We start from the raw sequence: 22,258 nt of genomic DNA, 5'->3' as shown, positions 1-22,258 counted from the left end.
GTAAACCATTTATACATAGAAAACAATCTTATACTGAAACCAAAACAAATGCACTAGAAACGATATCTGTAAAAGATACCTAAACTCGGGATTGAACCAGAGACTTTTTTTTATTAGACCTTTCCCTAATTCATATTTGCGCCATCAACGGCTGGGTACTCACAAAACTTTTTTGGCAGCAGCGCGCCAGGCATGGGCCGGCAGCAGACAGCATGCGATGCACAAGACACGTCGTTTTTTCACTTAAATTTAACTGTTTCTCAGTTGAATAAAATAATACCAGTTGCATGAAGGTATTGCAACAGAACTTTCTACGAACTTTTACTAATTTAAGTTGTATTTAGTAAGCATATTTGTGAACAATTCCGATTCCCAAATTGGGCTAGCTGGGCCTGACTGCCGAGGCAGGCCTAGGCCTAGGCCTAGACTAGACTAGACTAGACCTAGTAGACTAGGACTAGGCTATGACAAGTATGTACGTATATAGTATGTAGGCCTGTAGCATGACAGGTAGGATTGCCTCTAAGCTAGGCCAAGGTAGTAGGCTTAGCAGGTCCTGGACCTGGCTCTCCACAGTAATAGCAGAAAACTGGTCTATTAAACTAGGCCTATCTCTTGTTTATTATTATTTACAGAATCAAAAGAAGAATATTAATATTGAAATAAATAGAATACTGAATAGTTAGAGGTACTAAACTACTAATAATAAACATAAAAACATGCAGCATGAGAAGTTAGACCAAGAAGACAAATGTACTAATGAAAAGGATATGGTGTCTGCTGGGGATGACAGATTACGATGGGATAAAGAACTAGATTTTATCCTGTCTTGTATCGGGTTCGCTGTCGGCTTCGGTAACATTTGGAGATTTCCTTATCTTTGTTACAAAAATGGTGGAGGTACTGTTACAATTTTACTTTTTTATATTCTATAGCTAATCTAGTTAAACAACATGGTTAATAATTTTAAATATCTTTTCTTGCCCCCTTCTTGCCATTTTATAATAATAATAATAATTTTCTATGGTTTTTAAATGAAGAAAAATGCAAAAAAAATGCAAAAAAAAAAACCTAATTTAGTTCCGCAAATTTGTCTCACCTCTATTGTGGGGCCACTGAGATATTTAAAAAACTTGTATAGGAACATTTATTTATCACTAGTATACACCGAAAATATAAATAATATTTGTGTTGCATGAGGTGTGAGATAAATCAATCTGATATCTGCTCTTCAAATTTCTATTCTGTTTCTTTTAACCAGGTGCATTCTTTATTCCTTATATCATCTTTATGGTTTTTGGCGGCATCCCTTTGTTCCTATTGGAGGTGACTATTGGTCAGTTTATGTCATATGGTGGAATACGAGTTTGGCAAATTTGTCCTATCTTTAAAGGTGGGCCTTATACTGAAATGTTAGAAATCAGGTTACTCGTTTTTGATGAGTCTACCTCTCAAAAGAGACACAGTTAATGCGCACGCGTACAAAAGTCGTAATCAGTTTTATCTAAGTTTGTACGCGCGTACTTTGTAATGTTTTGTAAAACCATAAGCTACGGTACAGTACGGCAATTAAGAACATAAACATGATTAAAAACATGAATAAAGCTCTGTCTACACTATCAAACTAGTTTGACAAAAAAGTGTGATGTTCTCAATAATAGTGATAAGACATCATCATGTCCATATATGGACACATCACATTTGTTGTCACATAAAGTTTTATAGTGGAGACAGAGCTTAAGCAACACCATATTTGTCAATTTTCTTCCCATAGGTATTGGATACGCGACAACTGTGATTGTGTTCTGGTTGAACCAGTACTATATCGTAATAATTGCATGGGCTCTGTTTTATTTCTTTAACTCATTCTCATCTGAACTACCTTGGTCGCACTGTCAGAACCCATGGAACACCCCCAACTGTACGGAGTTCAAAGTACGTACAGTAGTGTTAAACTAACTTCCAATTTTACGATTTTCTTCCAACACAATCTTTGTACCTTCTCATTGGTTCTTCTTGTGGCGTTACCGTAAAGGTTGTTTCCTATTTGGACGCTACGCAATGACGTAAGCGCATCACAAGTAATTTGACCAATCACGATGTGATGGATAATCTGAAACGTCGCTTGTGATTGGTCAACTTACTTGCATTGCGTGCGCCTACGTCGATACTTTGCGTCAAAAGTTCACTCTTAAAATAATGATGTATATTATTGTTGAATTTAATGAAATAAATGTTTATTTTATATGATTTACGTATTCTATTTATTAAATTTCCTTTCCAGGATTATACTGAAGATTTCAATACCACTATCAACATTACTGACGAATATTTATCGACGTCATCCGTATCTGAATTCTGGGAGTACGTAAGCACGTGCTTTAATAAACATAAATGCACCATAAATGCATTTCAAACTACTCATATTGTTATAGTAGGAATTTGGCGAAATGCATACTTCATATGCACAAATTATGGATCATGAGATTTGGGCTTATATTCGAAATAAACGCTCTATATAAGTATAAAGTAAAGATAATTCATATTTGTAATTTTAGGCGGGAAGTTTTACAGATATCGAGTGGACTATCAGAGATGGGAGGCCTACGGTGGCCTTTGGTAGGCACCCTACTGCTGGCCTGGATTCTAACGTACTTTTGTATATGGAAAGGTGTTCGTTCGTCAGGAAAGGTAAGTTTTGCCGCTTCAACGTATTTACGCCGCATCTCTATGCGTTAAACATAATACTGTATATAGTTTTATATAATAGCACACTCATATTAAGAGGACATGTCGCCAAAAACGTGTACACTGAATACTGAAAAGCTTTATTTGTCCATTATCATAATAAAATAACAATGGAAAGATTTGCAAATATTAGTAGGCCTACGATAAAACAGAAATTAAAATATAGAATACACACACTTTATTGCACAAAGTTTTAAAAACGGTTCCCTGATTAGGGGTTGGCCCTTAAGCTTGGTTCCCACTAGAACGTAACGCAAGGACGTAAACGCAACGCAGGCGTTTTAACCAATGACAAGCGAAGTTATATACAAGCGAATAAGCCATCGCTTGTGATTGGTCAATTCACTTGCGTTGCGTTACGTCTTTGTGTGGCGTCGCTAGTGGGAACCACGCTTTAGCAATCACAAGCGAATAAGCCATCGCTTGTGATTGGTCAATTCACTTGCGTTGCGTTACGTCCTTGTGTTGCGTTGCTAGTGGCAACCACGCTTAATCGTTAAAACTAATAATAATTACACGTTTGTTTCACGGGAAAGTAATAGTATACAAAAGGCGGGGTTGTTACACTACAATAAACCTACCCTAAATAAAGTATTACAAATAAATGTCTTTAACAACATCTTAGGTTGTGTATTTCACGGCGACATTTCCGTACGTGGTCCTTACGATCCTGTTAGTCCGAAGTTTACTGCTGAAAGGGGCTACGGAAGGACTTGTTTACTACATTAAGCCAAATATAACCAGGCTGGGAGACGCGCAGGTAAATGAAAGACTAATGTTATAATAAGCAAGACAATAAAGGAACGGAAAAAGGACAGATAGATAAATATATAAGAAATGCCATTATAAAGCCTTGTCAACACTATCAAACTTTATGGGACAAAACAAATGTGATGTGCCCATATATGGGCATGATGATGTCATATCACTACCATATTTGGGAATATCACTACCTTATTTAGAAATATCACTACCATATTTGGGCACATCACACTTTTTTGTCAAACTGTTTGATAGTGTAGACAGCTTTATCCCATGATTGTTCTCATATGCAAATCAGGAACGCAAACGTCCCATCACAAGATCTGTGTTTGCCTCAATATTGCTCTCCCTTCTTTCAGGTATGGGTAGATGCCGGAACTCAAGTTTTCTTTTCATACGCCATTGGTCTTGGCTCTCTTACAGCGCTTGGTAGCTATAATAAATTTAACAACAATTGTTATAGGTATTAATAACACGTTTATCTTTGTCTTGTAACTAAAAGGGATATGACGGTGGGAATCGCAAAGATTTACATATTTCCTAATTTAACTTAACCATCTCGATATCAAAATAAAAGAAAAACAATATTTATTTTCCATTAAAAAAAGAAAAAGATTCGAAACCAAGCTTGAGCATAGATTAATCGAAACAGAGCATTACCCGCTGACAATAGTCTATTTATACGTGCTTCATATTATGCATATTCATGACCGTCACCTTGACGGAACGAAGCTTGTATTAACCTGTTTACAAACAAAATGACCGGTTAGCTCAGTCGACTGAACGTCGTGTTACCAACACGAGTGTCGTGGGTTCGAGTCCCACGCTGGTCTGGTGGAATAGAGTTAAAGGTATGCGACCAACTGTGTTTGAGGTTCACAGAATTATACGTCCCCCTTTCCACCACACATCATGAGGCGGTAACATCAATGCATCTGGTGATGTGCTGGAAACGACCCCAAAAGGCTGTGGCAGGGCCTTAGTGCTGAGGCAGGGAGAGCACATTTAACATCTTTTATTTTTCCTGTGGTTTTCGCCACCGGTATTCGATCTCATAAATTTTATGTTTAGCGCCCTCAATTTTAATGTCAGAAAAAAGGAATTGATAATTCTCTTCGTTACGTGTTTAGAAGAGAATTAATATCTCATCGTAGTTGTACGACACGGCTTGGTATGTCGTCCGTTGTTATGCAAATGAGATTGTGCAGGAACACCCACGTTATAATGTAAGACAATTCTAACCCGCCGCAGGGCTAGCCTATGAAGCTTTTTTTTAAAAAAAAAAGAAGAAAAAACCGCCTAAAACTTTGAAGTCGCATCTGGATAGTTTGAAATTTTAACATTTACCATAATTATCTTAGGTAATATTAAGATTAGTAATTTTGTGTGTGGCTCGTACTACTTTGTATTTTATAATTGTGTTGTGTCGAATTACCGTTATGTCCATTGTTACGTACGCAGATCCTACGACTTCACGTCCCACTAAACGGACCATGACGTACGTAATGACATATTTCACTAAATTTTTTTCAGGGATACGTTGATCGTAGCCTGTGTGAATAGCTTTACAAGTTTCTATGGCGGATTGTTGATTTTCTCCGTGCTTGGATACATGTCGGTTGAACAGGGTGTCCCTATTGAAGATGTTGCCACAAAAGGTACTTTCTTTGTTTAATAATATTATTAATACCCCCTTTACACCGCCTAAAAAAATCCGGAGTTTACACATCATAAAAACATGTTGACGCTCCGGTGGTTTGTTAAAACTCCGGAGTTTACCCACCATACAAAACACCGATGTTGTGGTTTGTTAAAACTCCGGAGTTTACACATCATATAAAACACCGATGCTGACGCTCCAGTGGTTTGTTAAAACTCCGGAGTTTACACACCATACAAAACACCGATGTTGACGCTCTGGTGGTTTGTTAAAACTCCGGAGTTTACACACCATATAAAACACCGATGTTGACGCTCCGGTGGTTTGTTAAAACTCCGGAGTTTACACACCATACAAAACCCCGATGTTGACGCTCTGGTGGTTTGTTAATAATAAATGTGTATATTTGTCAACAGGGCCTGGACTGATATTCATCGCATACCCTAAAGCGGTGTCCATGATGCCATTGTCACCACTTTGGTCATGTCTGTTCTTCTTCATGATTCTATTGGTCGGAATGGACAGTCAGGTACCAGATTCATTTTATCTAGGCCTACTCACGTTTTTACTGTTTTATTTCTAGTATAATAATCATCGCTTTATTTTACCATTGAGTATTATATTACTATTATTACTGGTACTCCATGGTTGACAACCGCGAACGCACGGAAGCTGCTTTTAGTATGAAACGAGTAGGTTAGTGTGACTTGAAAAGAAAATGTTATTTTCCCCTGTGTCTATAAACTATTATTGTCTTGTCTTTTTAGTTTGTAACTGTTGAAGGTTTCGTGACTGCTATAAGTGACTTTTTCCCGCGCTTTCTGAATCGTGGTTACAATCGTGAGCTGTTTGTTCTCTTCATTTGTACAATCTCATTCCTTTGTGGTTTGTTCATGGTTACACGGGTGAGTTTTCGATAATGTATTATTAGTAAAATCGCTGCCGATTAATGATTGGTTCCCACTAGAGATGCAACCCTGTATATATTTTACAATTAATTTTTTTTTTTTGTAAAAATCTCTGTACTGTAGACGTTGTTATGGTTATCAATATTATGACTAAAACAATATTATGATTAAATATAGTTCACAAGAAACTCTTAACGCAAGGATGTACGCGCAACGTAAGTGATTTAACCAATCACGGGCGATGGATTTACTACGGACGTCCTTGTGTTGCATCTAGTGGGAACCACACTTATATTAAATGTATAGCGCGCGCGTTCACATATGTTGTACGCGCGTTGTCTCTTCGTATGTTCGGGTATTAGACTTTTTTTGTTTGCATTTTTCGATAGGGCGGTATGTATGTGTTTCAAATCTACGACTATTTTTCGGCTAGCGGGATGGTTCTTTTATGTATGGCTTTCTTTGAATGCGTCGCCATTGGATGGGTTTATGGTAAGTATTTATATTTTATTATTTTAGTCAAGCCATGCCAGTGATTTATAATTTAGTAATAAGTACACCGGAAACAATAGAATCACAACAGCCGTGCTATAAGAAATGATATAGATATAAGCGTATAGTTTGATGATAAAACAAGCAATCTATCTATATTTTGCAGAGTATTTTATAAATATACTATTAATATGATGTTACTGTATTTTTATCTAGTAAAGGCCAATATACACAGACGAGCGGTAACGGTAAGCGGAAAACCGCGTAGCTTGTCCCACATAGAATCTGTATCTATCCTGAGCAGAAACCGCTCGTCTGCTCCGCGTTGTGTGTATAGGCCTAAATGGTCATAAGGAATAACATAGATTCTATATTTAACGCTGCCCTCTTCTCTCTTAAACGTTCAAACGGAAATATTCGATAATTATTAAAATATGTATCGAAGAAAAAGGTCAAATAGAAGACATGATATAATATTTATAAACATCCTATTAACGAGGCATCATGATCATCCAGGGGTGACGTTAAGATATCTACTAAAGCTCTGTCTACACTATCAAACTATGTGACAAAAAATGTGATGTGCCCATATATTGACACGATGATTTCATATCACTACCATATTTGGGCACATCACTAGTGTGATAGTGTGGACGGAGCTTAAGACAACAGTTACGTATTTCATTGATAATTGATATCACTAATCGTAGATACCCAAGTTATTTTTAATGTCCTCGACGTAAAAGGCTTACTGTATAGATTTCCTCATTTACACGTCGTCATAGCAGCAGTTCTAGTGATACTTTACACGGGATTTCATATTATAGTAATCCTGGCTTAAATTCGAAACTATATATACGTAAAGGGGCTTGAGTCCCTGATGATTGCTTCTAAATCCGCACGTCTATTTTTACCTCGCACAGGCGTACTTCGACGAAATTGAATTTCAGCAGATAAAAATATCAATCTTGACAACCCTGGATGTGTATCGAGCGCATATTGCAGGGAATTAGGGATTTTCTTGGACTTGTATTTTGTAGAATAATATTACGAATGAATTTGAATAATTTTAAATAGGTTTACATGATAAATCATAGTCGTATCATTAACATACTAGCTTATCACCTATCGACATCATCATCATCATCATCGTCGTCATATTCATCATCATCATTGCCTCGCATAATTAGCTCTACACCGAAAATTTAGTAAACCGTAAACGTATTCGATTGAAAACGCATTAAAATAAAATCTTTTAAAAACATTTTAGATATTTTATTAAAACATTTTTTAAGCTGCATACAGCATTTAGTGTTTAGTATTGTAGGCCTACTGAAGTATAGAGCCCAAAATAAAGATGCATTTTCACTTGAAAAATATTGATAAAGTTGACAAATTGAAGCTGAAGAATTGAAGCTTTTTTCCCACTTGGACCAACCCAACGACGTTGGCGCAACGCACGTGAGTGACCAATCACGGTGACGGATAATCCATCGCTTGTGATTGGTCAAATCACTTACGTTACGCTTGCGTTGCGTCTCCAGAAGGAACCACGCTTTACGGTGGACTTACATCCTTGCGTTAAACCAAGTTAAATCTAACCAAAATAAATTTGTTTTATATAAAATGCATTTCAATATCAACATTTTTTAATTAAGTGAAAGCTACAATCCAGGTCTTTGCAGCTAAGGAAAATGTATTTAAAAAATGAGCATCTCTTATTGAGCTCCAGTAATAATAGGTAGGATCATCTTGTCAAATACCTTGTCACGTCATTATGCGACACTAACATTATTATAATGTCATTCAAGGTCACTGGCCGTTGACAATGCGCAAGCGCAGAACATCTTTTTCACCGTAATACTATCAGAGCGGCGATTAGTATACATTAGTCAGGTAAATTGGTTTTGAATATGGCAACTTACATCATTTAACTTGCATGCGAATGTCATTTATATACAACATGCTATTACACATTATGCTACAGTCGTGATTGAGTTGCTTTTATTTGCGTGCGTACGATAATACATTAATGTTTCTCTTCTACACATTCTTTTGTCACATTAATGAATTAGAAAATTCAAATAATTAAAATGTAAGCAAATAGCGTTTATGAGTACTCATGAGTCCGGCGGCCGTGACCACAAATTGCTGGAAACAGTTTGTAGCACAAAGAAAGTCCTGTTGCACCGTGAGACCACGCCGATTGTTCTGTGGCGAATATCGGATGCTGTAGCATAACAATGAATACTTTACGACAAACATAACACTTTATGTAGCACGGAGTTAGTAGCGCATCATAAGTGATTATGTTTGTGTTGTTTTTGTTCGCTGTAAACGATTTCTCCACCATTCCACCTCTAGCGTCATTCTTTCTTTATATAACTCGAGCACTTCTTTCTCTAGCTTTAGTTTATCCCGCTGTATGCGTACCATGTCCGCTTGTATTTCCGCGACGCTTTGTCCGTTTTCGTCGACGTCAAGTCTCTCTGACGTTGTTGTTGTCGGTCGGGCAAGCGAACCGTCTGTCCTGTCATACATAGCATACTCCGGACGAAAGCCATTGGTTGTGAAAATCCGCGGGTATCCGTCTGATGGTAGTACCGGGTGATACATATCGGCTGCTGTTATGTGACGTGATGTCGTCACGTCTGAAAACGGCGAAGACGACCGGGATGATAAGCCGTTCGATTGTTGGTTATGTTCATGACTTTCTCCGTCGTCCTGTACTAGGCCTGCGTGCGCGTCCCGATGCGTGTCGTTACCATGAATACGCGGTAGTACTTCGGACTCGCTTAGCCTGGAATCGTTTGTGACTTCTTGGTTTTGTCGATCCATTCGTAGGCTTACGTGTTCTTTATGATTTTCTTCTTCGTAAATTGGTGAATATTTATTTTCTGTGATCGACGCGTTGCTGGACGGATGATTTTCTTTCTTTGGTGAAAGTCGCAGAATTTTACCATTTGGCGAATGTTCTTCGACGGTATCAAAATCATCTTGGTCCATATCATCAAGATTATCATCTAAATCATCCAAATCATCTGAATCAATATGATTTGAATGGTGCACGACCTCAACCATGGTAGGCAGACCATGGTAGTTAACATTCGGGTGGTTCTGGTCACCAGGGTGTGCATATGACTGCTGCCGTACCGTACCCCTCAATTTGATAACACGTCGACTTATGCTTGAAATCGGCCTGGGAGGGGGACCGCCTTCGATGTACGGTCTTTTTGATTCGACAAGTTCCCGTTTTGACGCTGATAACAAGTTTTTCCACTTGCGTCGCACTTCTTCTGTAGTGCGTTTCACGTAAGGATTTCGTGCGTTTAACCCGTCGCAAATCAACTTCCAAACTTGTCGTTTTTGCTGAGACGTTGTCTCACCACACAGCTTTGATGTCAATATTATTTTATGTTTCTCAAATTCTCGAAGTAAAAAACTAATTTCATTTTCTGACCAGTTAGGTTTTCGTTTCTTGTTGAACTGTGGCCGTATAGCTGATCGTATGTCCATCTTTACGGACGAATAGTACTCTCGTTACGGTAACAGAGAAGCGACTGTCCAGAATAGCTCGATAACGATGGTTTTGTCTGCTGCACTGAAACTGCTTAAAATATCTAGGATTAAGCGTATGGATTTAGAAGCAGCGTAAGCGGCTTTTGTGCCGGTTAATGTCGGTATTAGAAAACAGCTGGGCCGAATCAGCCCACGATATATCAACCAATGAGAAGCATTTACTTAATACCGCTATGACCTTTGAATACTGGTATTATCAGATTAGCTGGGTTTGTGCTAAATTTACACTCTACGGGGCATTGTGTAGGTTGCAAGGCGACCGGGTATTTAATTATCTCTGTATAACAGGTTGTGTCTATAGCTCCGTGGCCTCTCAAAGTCTTTATCCATGGCTAATGTAAACGCTCTCTGCATATGGCATAATACTGCATATATAATATGCCTGACTTAATTAACAGAAAAAACAGTGCCTTTACTGCCATAAGAAAATGATTATAAAATATGAATTAGGCCTCTCATATTTTAATGTCCGATGCAAAAATTAAAAACTAAATAAAAGAGGAATCCATTTTTTTATTGTCATTTGATATAATAGGCCTACCCGGTAATATGTTCGACCATAAAAAAAACCTGTGCATTTTCAGAAATTGTATAAATAACGTTTGGTGGATTCGTCATTGAAACCATTACTTACATACGTACAATGTAGACAGAAAAGGGGACAATTACACGAGAAAAACAATCACATGACGATATAGGCCTGTAGTCGGATTTAAACCCGACCGGGCCTTTATGTGTCTTAAACTAGTTCTTTCTGACCTGTGAAAGACAGCATAATTTATTTATTTATTATTTATTTATTCAACCATAATGTCCGAGAAATAGGCCCTATATTATTCCTACTGTATTAAGAAAGGAATGTTTTATTAGCGCAAATAATAAGTAACAGCCTGAGAGATAAAATAATTATAATGCTACGACTAAATTATAACTTCTGACCGTCCGAATTATGATAATAAAAATGCACTTTTCTTTTCTAATTTTAACAATCATGTGACAACGACGAGTGAAGGAGCTAAATTTAATTTAAGTTCGTATCATGAAGCTAAAGATATCATTTCTGTTCTATTTTAAGTCGCCAAGAACGATTGCTAAGCTAGTCCCAATTGTAGAAACCATACGTCCGCTTAAACCCTTCTAAGGCCAATTATTATTATAGCCTATGAGATTGGCGTATTGCCTGAGAGTGACGCGCAAACCGAACTCGTGACGTAATACAATAATTTACCCGGATTGAGCTATTTTAAATCGCCTCGGCTTATCAATAAAAATGGAATATATCGCGGCGGTTTAAGTTCTTGGCAGACGACGATCGTCATAAACCATTAAATTGTAATTCAAATTTGTAATTGCTTTATAATTTTGAATTAAACGACAAAATGACTCTAAAAGTGGATCTAATGAAGCAAGATATTATGTGATGGGAATACGGTGATTAGAGATTCGTTATCAGCCTAAACATTTTAATAGGAAGTCTTTTATGATAAAAATGGAATCAAATAATATTTTAATTGTTTCGCCTATAATTCACCATATCTCTTAGAGGGACTATTTATAGAAAGTGCTCGCGTGACAAGAAAGATCGGATATAAACTTTTGAGTGTTTCCCATTGTTTTATCACCTACCTATCACTTCAGAAGAAAATCGAAGTAAGTGGTACATTTTTGTTGTAAATTAATTACCGTAATCATATAATTTACACCAAAAAAAGAACTTTATATTATTTACGAACTGACGAGATAGAATTTAGGAGTACGTTTTAAAATAAAATTTTGCAATTTTATTTGATCAACAATATTCATTTGCAATATAATTTATGCGAGTTTATGTTTTTTTTATTCTTCAAATCACCTCTGTTATCTTATTGTTTTGATAATATAAAAAGGAAATCGAAGAATATGAGGTGGCAGATACTAAATTTATCTCATTCAATTCATTGTATTCATCCAATAAAAGGCAATGAATAAAATACAGGTTTATAAAATTAAAAAGATGAAAAGAGGTGAAACATTGCAAGCAGAAAACCACGAGAAATCAATGGTATAATTCAATAACGGATCAGCCATCCTCCCCCGCCCCCTCCTCATCTTGAGGTGGTATAATGGCCTAGACTATTTAGTTATAGGCCTAGCACACATCTATGCTACGGGATCCCTATGCTACTATACCAATTTGTCCAATATTCGGTTAGACCGTAAAAGTTCTCCTGAGGTTTCCGTACTAATCGACTTTAAATCGACACAGAAGACCTACGTACTTACCTTTCAAGCGGTTTATGATCATACTGCTGATCGGTTTTTAAACGTGTACCAATACCTTATTTTTAGATTTTCACTACCGGTACTAGAATAACTTAAATTCTTAAATTAGCTTCTTCGACGGATGCGCAAGTATTGTAAAATGAATGGATTAAAGTAATTTAATTTGCGATTTATAATTAAAGAAGGAATGACAGTTCCCATCGACCACTAAAAAATGATTATAATTGTATACATTTTTTGGATAAACTCCACCATTTATTCATCTTTCTTTCATCCTCACTTTATGCAATAAACATCCTCATCCTAATGTGTATCTTCTCTGCGTTTCGGGTAGTTGTAGTCAGTCTTAACATAGAGAAATGGAAAACTTATTTCTCCATGGTTAACTTATTCCAAGTTATCTGATCCGAGTTAACTTATTTCTCCATGGTTAACTTATTTCTCCATGGTTAACTTATTCCAAGTTATCTTATCCGAGTTAACTTATTTCTCCATGGTTAACTTATTTCTCCATGGTTAACTTATTCCAAGTTATCTTATCCAAGTTAACTTATTTCCCCATGGTTAACTTATTCTAAGTTATCTTATCCAAGTTAACTTATTTCTCCATGGTTAACTTATTCCAAGTTATCTTATCCAAGTTAACTTATTTCTCCATGGTTAACTTATTCTAAGTTATCTTATCTAAGTTAACTTATTTCTCCATGGTTAACTTATTCCAAGTTATCTTATCTAAGTTAACTTATTTCTCCATGGTTATCTTATCCAAGTTAACTTATTTCTGGATGGTCTTAACCAACATGACCCAAAGACGTGATTTTGTGACGTGGTGGTATCGCCGGATCGTTTTTGCGCTTCTTCAATGACATTCTTTCTCAATAAAAGTGCTTGTTGTGGACAAATACCATATAACAGCAAACTATCGTAATCATGCTTGCATTAAAAATATTTTATTTTCATATTTAAATATTGGTCTATGTTTGAATTGTATAATACAATACTAGCATTACCATCTTAAGTGTAGTACACCCGTTTCTTATTCAATGGTAAGGCTATTTTATAGTTAAAACCAATAAAAAAAATCTGAGAACAACAAAATTACAAGAGCTGTCAAGTGTTATTTTCCAGTAGACCTTAAACATTTTAGTGAAAATAGGCCTAAATGTTTAAAAAATAAATATAACAGTTTGTTCACACGTATGAATAAAAAAATGCAAGTAAAAAAGAGTTTTGAAACTTACTTTAAGTATATACAGATAGGTCTGGCCTATCCTATATTAAAAAACAATATAATGTGATATCAAGGAAGGTCGAAACAAAAGCACGAATTATAGGCATACATAATATATATTAACAAAAGCACGAATTATAGGCATACATAATATATATTAACAATTATATACTTAGTTAAATAGCTAAATGTTTCTATTTCTATCATTATGATATTGTGTGTTCTCCTTCTGCTGTTGGAGTACAGAATCGATCGTTTCAATTATATCTTTATGAAATTAATCTGAAACGGATATATTTATATTTGATTCTTTTAAACAAAACAAATAATGGGATTATTGCCTTATTGTTTTCAGTACATGTTTATTTGTATTTAAAACACTGTCAAATGTACAGGCCCATTGAATGTAATTCATACCAAGTTGGCTATTGGTTTAAAAAAAACTTTGCTCATAAAACAAATAAATAACCAAACGTATTTCAGTAATAAATAATGTATTTAAACAAATTGAAACAAATAACTTTCTTAAACTGATAATTATTATTATTTATATCATTTAAGTTAAATTTTCTCTTGAACAATTATTAAAATAAAGACTATGAGTTATTAGTCAAGAGTGGAGAAGTTGTACGCCCTCCCTATGGAGACATTTAACCAATCCAAATTTGTATAATATGCAAGATTTTGAAATGGTTTCGTTCCATGTATTCGTTTACCATTGCGTCAATACAGTTATTGAAACTTAGGAAAGTCTCTAGCCAGTTATTATTTAGCCAGAGAACTAAGGTTTCGAAAGGTTTGATCTATAAACCGCGCCTACAGTATACCAAGTGTTCGTCAATCATAAGAAATAAAAAAAACGTATTTCCTAACTTAATGTATGTTCATGTGGTCCGCGTGATATATACTTGGGCCTATTCACACTTTCACACAATTTAGATGAAATTTCATATAGTTTATCCAATATCATGTAAATATTTTATTCCACCCTTTTTTTCATCTGAAGTTCAAATTATCGCCACTAATAATTATGATTTAAGAGAATTACCTAAAATCTACGTGAAACGCTTTTTCGTGTTGTATACAATTTAAAATATTTTGAGAATGAATAATAATTTGATGCCCTAATAATTACCAATCAGTTTTTCATGAATGTTCTTAATTCTGTTTGGACCCTTGACTAGTTCTTCAATTTCTAGTCTAAAAACGACATCCCAAATATTTTGTAAGTTAAGATGTTTTAGTTTGTAGTTAGAAATCAAACGTTTTAATTCATCTTTATGAACTTGTCTCATGGCTTTAAACAGTCGTTTCCGATCATCTGACAACATTGTGCCATCATAATTTTGAAGTTTGTTGTCCTTCATATATCCTCTTATAAGATCTTCGGCAGACTTCACTTCTGTTAGCTTCGTAATCTCTAACAACAGGTTTACATCAGTAGGTGTGATTAAGCCCTTTAATTCAAGTGCATTAAACAAGTCATTTCCAATAGCATCTGTAGTATCACCAACACTTAAATAATCAATTAGACAAAATCTTAACCAATAATATCGTTCACCCTCATAGCATCTACTGAGAGCAGCATTCATGGTTTGAAACCTTTGTTCGATCATTTCACCATATTCTGTTGTGTCTGAAAAGAATAAATTGTATATGTATTAATTACCTCAACCAAGGTGGTTATATATTTCTGTCTGTGTTATTTGTTTGTATGTGTGTCTGTCTTTTAGCAGGTTATCGTGAAAAATTAAAGACGGGTCTTTACCACATTTAACAACAGACAGTAGATAATTACATTTTGGACATCATGATCCCAATTCTGAACCACTTTTTATTATTTTGATAATGTTAGGCCTACGTCAAAATTATAAGAATTAAAACCCCTGTGTATAACATTAAACATAATATATTACATTAGAAATCTCACAGAAGAAATAATGAAAAAATAGTGACCTACCATAACCATTTTCAAAATAGTGAGACGGAGGATATGACGATATCATGTTAGGCATAAGTATAATGATGATTGCACCGACCAGTACTGCTAAAACTATTAAGAAAGAAACAAAATTAACAACGCTGTTGGAGTCCAAAATGGTAGGTTTAAGTTTAATAGAAGAACACGTAATAAATAATTTTGATTAATAGTGATTTCATTGAAAATAATCATTAGTTCATTATTAACACTTACCGGTACATATTGGTATAGGCCTACATAAAGATTTCCAGTTTCTTCGAATTATTGGTACTAAATTAAAATAAATTTAAATTTATAATAAGCAACCACATTCCACATATCATTTCAGTAACTACTAACAATAGCATACCGTAATTTGCAAATATAGTGTAGGCCTAGTACTAGTAATCTAGGCCTATATTTGATATTTGTTGCATCATTTATAAAGTGTGCCGTGTGTTGGTCACGCTTAAATGTAGGATTTATTAGTAGAACTTGGCCACTGCTCCCGAGAGCATAGTATCGTAGTAATATAATATAATATAATATTAATAGAAAAAGCAAGAGTGATAAGATTTCGGTTGAAATAAAAGCAACTTATTATTGGATCGTAAATTACATTTAGGAGAGTATAAGCCCAGCATACCAGTCACAGTTGTGTTCAAACTAATAAAATGATGCTGACCAATGTTTATACGACGGTACAACATATTCTTCCCAATAGTGACTCACCTATATTTACCAAAAGATAATACAAATTGTTCAACAAATATACCAGGCCAGCTGCAACAACGATCATTTTTTCCCAGTAGTTCCATTCCACATCTGTAGATAGAGACAGTGGGATTTTCTAATAATGTTACTACAACTACTAATGTTGGTGGGAATATTAGGTCTATACAAGTTCATTGATGAAGCTATATTCATGTTTTTTTTAATTAGAGTGTCCCACCTTTTTTTCTAATTTATATATTTGTATATAGATTTGATAATAGGCCTGTATAAACTAGGATTATTGGAACTATTTTTAAACACTAAATTTTGAAATGTTTTTTTATATCATTGTTTTGTTATCAGTTGGATTCTGTCCTACTGAATATTGGTAGCATACCTTGTAGGCCTATTCTCCGTGCGCCTAACTGATCCAACGGTGACAACGGTACTTCCGGTTCTTCCGGTTCTTCCGGTTCTTCCGGTTCTTCCGGTTCTTCCCCTAATTGCCTATCTGCTGAGAAAAAAAATGTAATATATTTTCAAGAAACTAAATTGTAAACCCCATGGAAATCTTAAAAATTAAATAATTTAGACTAATTAATAACTTTCTTTTTTTTTTATTTAAATAAATAATATGACCTTTTTTAATTTAACTAATTTACATGATGTACCTTATACAGGTAAATCCGTGATTAACACTTTCTATTTCAGGCTAATAACAATTTTTTTTGTTTTTAATAACTTAATTCATATCAAGTTCTCTTTTACAAATGTAAAAAATAAATCGTAATGAAAGAAATATGATACTAATAATGTCGCCCTTTTGGTTGTGATATTGATAATTATGTTTTTCTATTCATTTAATACTATTATTATTATTATTATTATTATTTATTCAGGCAAAAGATACATTTTACAAAATATAATACAAATCAACAAATTAAACAAACACAACGCAAAAGAAATATAAAATCATTCATTCATTGGTTCCAGTATAAAGTAATAAATATATGAAGTATGAGCATGTAATTACGTTAATACGCGATTTGAATATTAGATTTCAACGCGCAAGGAAATCTTTACGCAATTTCTTGCTCAAATTGAAAGTGCGCAAAAATCCTTGCACACAGTAACAATACGAAACGTACTAGGATAGTAGTATTTGTTTAAATATAAATATATGATATTGATACTAAATCGACGATACAAAGATTATCGTAATTAAATTACTTTTCTATCTGTTTCAAAAACATTTGTTTTTTAACATTTTTATTTAATTTTATGTTCAAGATGAATTAACCTGTTGGTATTCCTAAATTTGTTTGTGTTATTCTATTCATTCTGTCCCACATGTTAATTGTATAAAATCAATAGAAACAAAATTATATTATTGATTGAGAAAAATTGGCTAAAATGCTGGCAACAATATCGGAATTTTTATTTAAAAAAATAATTGATGGCTTGGATACGTGAAAGTTTATATATTAGATTTGTGAATAGGCATAATGACGTGAAACTATTAAAAAAATTATTTAGCATTTTGGGTGTTATATTTTTAGAACAAAGTATCGTTTAATTTGCAATATTTCTGTTAAAGAGATAAAGAATAAAATACATACCATTACCAAGTAGAATGTCTTTTGCGGTTTGATTGAGACAGTTTGCAAATTGTTGTAGGCTTTTGTAGTTGTCGTCTACGAGTAAATCACACTCCAGACGAAAAACTACATCCCAAATATTTGTGTAGTTATATCGTTGTAATTCGTAAAAAGCAATAATACGTTGCAATTCACCTGGATTAACTTGTTCAATTGCTTTAAACAATCGCTTGCGATGAGATGACGATATTGGTCTGTACATGAAGCAACTCCCTGGTCCGTCCAGTATATCATTGTCATTCATGTACATATTAATAAGATCTTCAGCATCCTTCATTCCGAATAGTTTCGTAATTTCTAATAATAAGTTTATATCAGTAGGTGAGATAATACCTTGCTCTTCGAGTATATTGAATAAATCGTGTGCGATCAAATGTGGACATGTAAGGTCACCCAGACATACATGATAAAACAAGATGAATCTTAACTTATGGTAATTGATGCCGTCAAAGTATGTACTTAGTTTTTCTTTTAAGATACTAAATTCTTCCCTTATGGAACCTGTAATTTAGATTACAAAAAACATGAATTAATAGTATAGAATGATCATATTATTGAAAACAAATTATTGATTGAGGAAATTGGCTAATAAAACTACTCGCCATACTACTTGCAAAATGTCGACACTCAAAATTTGTTTATTTTTCATAATAGATAGATTACTGGATACGTTTATTAAGAGTTGTTATTACCTTGATTTGACACTTCAAGGTAGAAATCAATAATGAATAAAGACATGAAACTTACATTTTTTTAATTTAGCATTATGGGGATTATTACATTTTTAGAACAAGGAGGCCATATCGTTTAATTTGCAATATTTCGTTTAGAGATTTTAGAAATTATAAAATACATACCATCATTACCAAGTAGAATGTCTTTTCCTCTTTGATTGAGACAGCCTGCTAAATTTCGTATTTTATCTCGTTCATCTGCGAGATGTAAGGTATTCTCCAAATGAAGCACTACATCCCAAATATTTTTGTAGCTAAATTGTTGTATTTCGTAAAAAGCAATAATACTTCGCAATTCACCTTGACTGACATTTTCCATAGCTTTAAACAATCGCTTGCGATAAGATGACAACTTTGGTTCATCCACTGTTTTCTGCACCTGATTGTCATCCATGTACTCTATAACAAGATCTTTAGCACCCCTCACTTCAATCAGTTCTGTAATTTCTAATAGCAAGTTAATATTAGTAGGTGAGATTAGACCTTTGTCTTGGAGTTTATTAAATAGATCGTGTGCGATAAAATCTGGATTTGCAATGGCACCCGTAGGTAATTGATCAAATAGGATGCATTTTAACCGAATGTACTTGTCACCGTCGTAGCATCTACTTAGATCACGTTTCAAGACACTGAACTTTTCTTCCATTTTTTTCTATTCTTGTATTATGAGTGTAGTATTTAATATCAAAGATGACAGCAACACTAATACTATAAAGGAAAAAAGAAAATATTAGGATAATAAATGTGGTAATCGTCGCAAAGCAAAGTAGACTTTTATCTTCCTATAAATAAGGGCCCTTCATGTCGATCGGGTGATGCCACCAATGTTTCGTCTGTCCACGACGACAGGAACTCAGATGGACCAGGAATCAATTGTATAAGTCTAAATCCAGTTTAACTATAATTTTCTTCATATTTTGCTGATTGAAGTTCGATCAGCTGCGCGTTGTAGGCTACGTTTATTAGTGGGCAAGAACTTTTAGCAAACCTTGGTGAACTTTAAGACACTGTCTGCCAATGTTTTCTGTACTGTACTGATTTATTCTTTACCAGTTGTTGTTTGTGAACAATAATGGTAGGCTACTTATTCAAAAAGGGTTGTGTTCAATAACAAAGGACTAGTTTCCAAAATGGATGCTGTACACTGAACCGTAACATCTACCAGGGTTTACTTTCAATACAAAGTTCCTTTCTTGTATCTGTTAAAGCGTCGGAAAATTAGTGTAGGCCTAATAGTCTTCACCTTGAGTATTTCAAGAGAAGATCCGTTTGCAACAAAAACTGAAATTGAACCTGGGTAGACCCTACTTTATTAATTAATTTGTGCTAAATAAATTGTGTAGGAATATATACTGTCGACAACAAGTAGGCCTACGTTGTTGACAGTATTATATACGTATTAATAACTTGAATTATTCTATTTCATTGAAACAACGTTTCATTTCCTGGTGGTGGGCATGAAGTCACGAAATCAGTACTACCTAACTACTGGAAAGAGTCTTACATTTTTTAGCTGAATTTTGCCAAATTCTGTATTTGACCATTTCATGAGATATATATGTTTTTCCTGATTTTTGTTATACTTTAGTAATTTATGTAATAAGAATAACAATTTTAACAGTAGGCCTAAACCTATTCATTTGTTGAGATAGGGCCTATGTTTCTTATATATATGTTTTACCTGCTTCTGCGTTCTGGTTCAATACAATATTATGGAGTTCAGTTTCGCCTGTAGGCCTACACACTAACCGTCGCAGGGTTCAGGTTTTGTTATGTTCTCTCTGGTACAACGTCGGGAAATGTATAATTACGTGTTCTGGTCGAATGACGGATTCAATTCCAAAGGAACATGTACACTAAACTAAATAAGGTATTATTGGTATAATTGTGAATTATCAACAATGATTTCTTTATATGTATTATTGTATTTTATTGAAGCGTATAGGCCTAAACGAAGCCATGTCACAATAACGGAAATCCCGTGACAGTATAATTCTGAAAACGGCATAATACTCTACTCCGATGTAAGCAATTGTTTAATATTGCAATCTTAAACGGCAAGTTATATCATGTGCGGATTCAATGGGAAGAGGGGTCACCCGGCCTGCCCCCCCCCCCACCCTTCACCTCCCTAAATTAAACACTTATAATGCAAAAGATAGGACACTATAATTCAAGTTGACACCTAAAATGATTATCGTCGTTATCGTTATTATTATTGTTATTTTCTTTTAGGAGGAGAGCGGTTGTATAATGACTTGGAGAGGATGATTGGTTATCGACCTCTGGTCATTTTCAAATGGTGTTGGAAGATAATAACACCAGCTATTAGCCTGGTACGTTTACCATAGATGTTCAAAGTTCATTCATCTTTCCCTTTCTATTTAATTCTCCATACTCTCCCCATCCCGCCCCCTCCCCGCTCTTCTTTAAACATCTTCATTGTCACGTGTGACAAGCAGTAGAAGCCGGTTGTCCAACTTTAGCAGATCTCCACTCACCAGCCTAAGTTAGATATCCGTCGACCAGTCAAATAGGCATAACTCTTATTATCTTCGTTTTAATAACTTTAATGGCATTTATAATGTACATAGGCCTCCTATTAGTGTGCATTAAATGATATATGGTCCGTTTGTAGACTATCTGGATCTTCAGTGTGGTGACGTGGACACCGCTTGTTTACGAAGACTACGTTTACCCTCCCTGGGGTGTGGCTCTGGGTTTGTTAATCGCTACGTCATCCATGATCTGTATTCCTGCATGGGTCGTATTTTCAGTAGCTACGACACAGGGTTCATTCAGAGAGGTAAGAGTACAGTTTAAATTTCAGTAGTAGGCCTAGGCCTATACATTTATGTGAACGATGTATTATTTAGCTGAAAAAACGCTGTCGAAAACAGTCTTATAGAAGCACAATCCTTCGGGACATTCCTATTGAGGATACGGCCATTTTAAACCTGTAGGTGAAACGAACAATACGAACGAAGGATAGCTTTTCAACACTGGCCAACTGTACTACTACACTAAGGAAGATCACCCTGCCTGCACCTACTCCTCTTACACTCCCGCCTAAGTGAATACCTTGTTTGGTCCTCAATGTGTATTCCTTATAGGGGTTTTGATGTGTGCTTATTTGAATTGAGAGAATTTTATTCATAGACATTTTAAAATAGATAGATACATTTCTATAGCCAACGCTATAAAATATCTACTAGAAATATGGCTTATGATCGATACATTATTGTATAAATTGGTACACTCTTTTTACTTTGTTTTCCAGCGTTTGAAGAAATTGAGTACTCCGAACCTGCGACAATACCACGACCATTTACCGATATCACAAAATGAACACTCAATTGAGTTGCAAGGGAAGAAGAAATAGACCTGATATACAATGAGTCTTGTGTACCGCCGATAAAAGATGTCGCGATCGGTATAATAACTTAGAAATAAATTAATAAGTTTTAATTCTCCACATTCCGAACCTCAGGTCTAGTTATTATAACATTGAAATAAATTCGCCAATAAGTTTTTATATTTTGAATGAAAT

At 34.8% G+C, this 22,258-nt stretch overlaps 2 protein-coding genes across 3 annotated transcripts; one reads left to right on the top strand and one right to left on the bottom strand.

Moving 5' to 3' along the window:
* The first annotated feature begins 195 nt into the window (after positions 1-195).
* On the top strand, positions 196-22,243 carry LOC140059431 (sodium- and chloride-dependent GABA transporter 2-like). 2 transcript variants are annotated; one of them, XM_072105343.1, is made up of 15 exons: positions 196-293; positions 636-900; positions 1,262-1,393; positions 1,775-1,935; positions 2,285-2,364; positions 2,559-2,691; positions 3,374-3,508; positions 3,870-3,973; positions 5,044-5,168; positions 5,587-5,699; positions 5,938-6,075; positions 6,468-6,570; positions 20,944-21,044; positions 21,347-21,514; positions 21,989-22,243. In XM_072105343.1, exons 2-15 carry the CDS (start codon positions 720-722, stop codon positions 22,088-22,090), a joined length of 1,776 nt encoding a protein of 591 aa, XP_071961444.1. In that variant the 5' UTR covers positions 196-293; positions 636-719; the 3' UTR covers positions 22,091-22,243. The 2 variants fall into 2 exon arrangements, with proteins under 2 accessions (XP_071961444.1, XP_071961445.1); XM_072105344.1 differs by lacking the exon at positions 1,262-1,393.
* Positions 13,431-15,767, bottom strand: LOC140059435 (uncharacterized). The gene is made up of 2 exons (XM_072105347.1): positions 15,603-15,767; positions 13,431-15,278 (listed from the first exon to the last, which is right to left on the bottom strand). The coding sequence occupies exons 1-2, from the start codon at positions 15,655-15,657 to the stop codon at positions 14,767-14,769; spliced, it is 567 nt and encodes a 188-aa protein (XP_071961448.1). The 5' UTR covers positions 15,658-15,767; the 3' UTR covers positions 13,431-14,766.
* Positions 22,244-22,258: the final 15 nt, after the last annotated feature.

This window comes from Antedon mediterranea, chromosome 9 (assembly GCF_964355755.1).
Source record: "Antedon mediterranea chromosome 9, ecAntMedi1.1, whole genome shotgun sequence".
NCBI lineage: Eukaryota > Metazoa > Echinodermata > Crinoidea > Comatulida > Antedonidae > Antedon > Antedon mediterranea.
The sequence above is the reverse complement of the archived record's forward strand: the minus strand, read 5'-3'. Positions and strand labels throughout refer to the sequence as shown.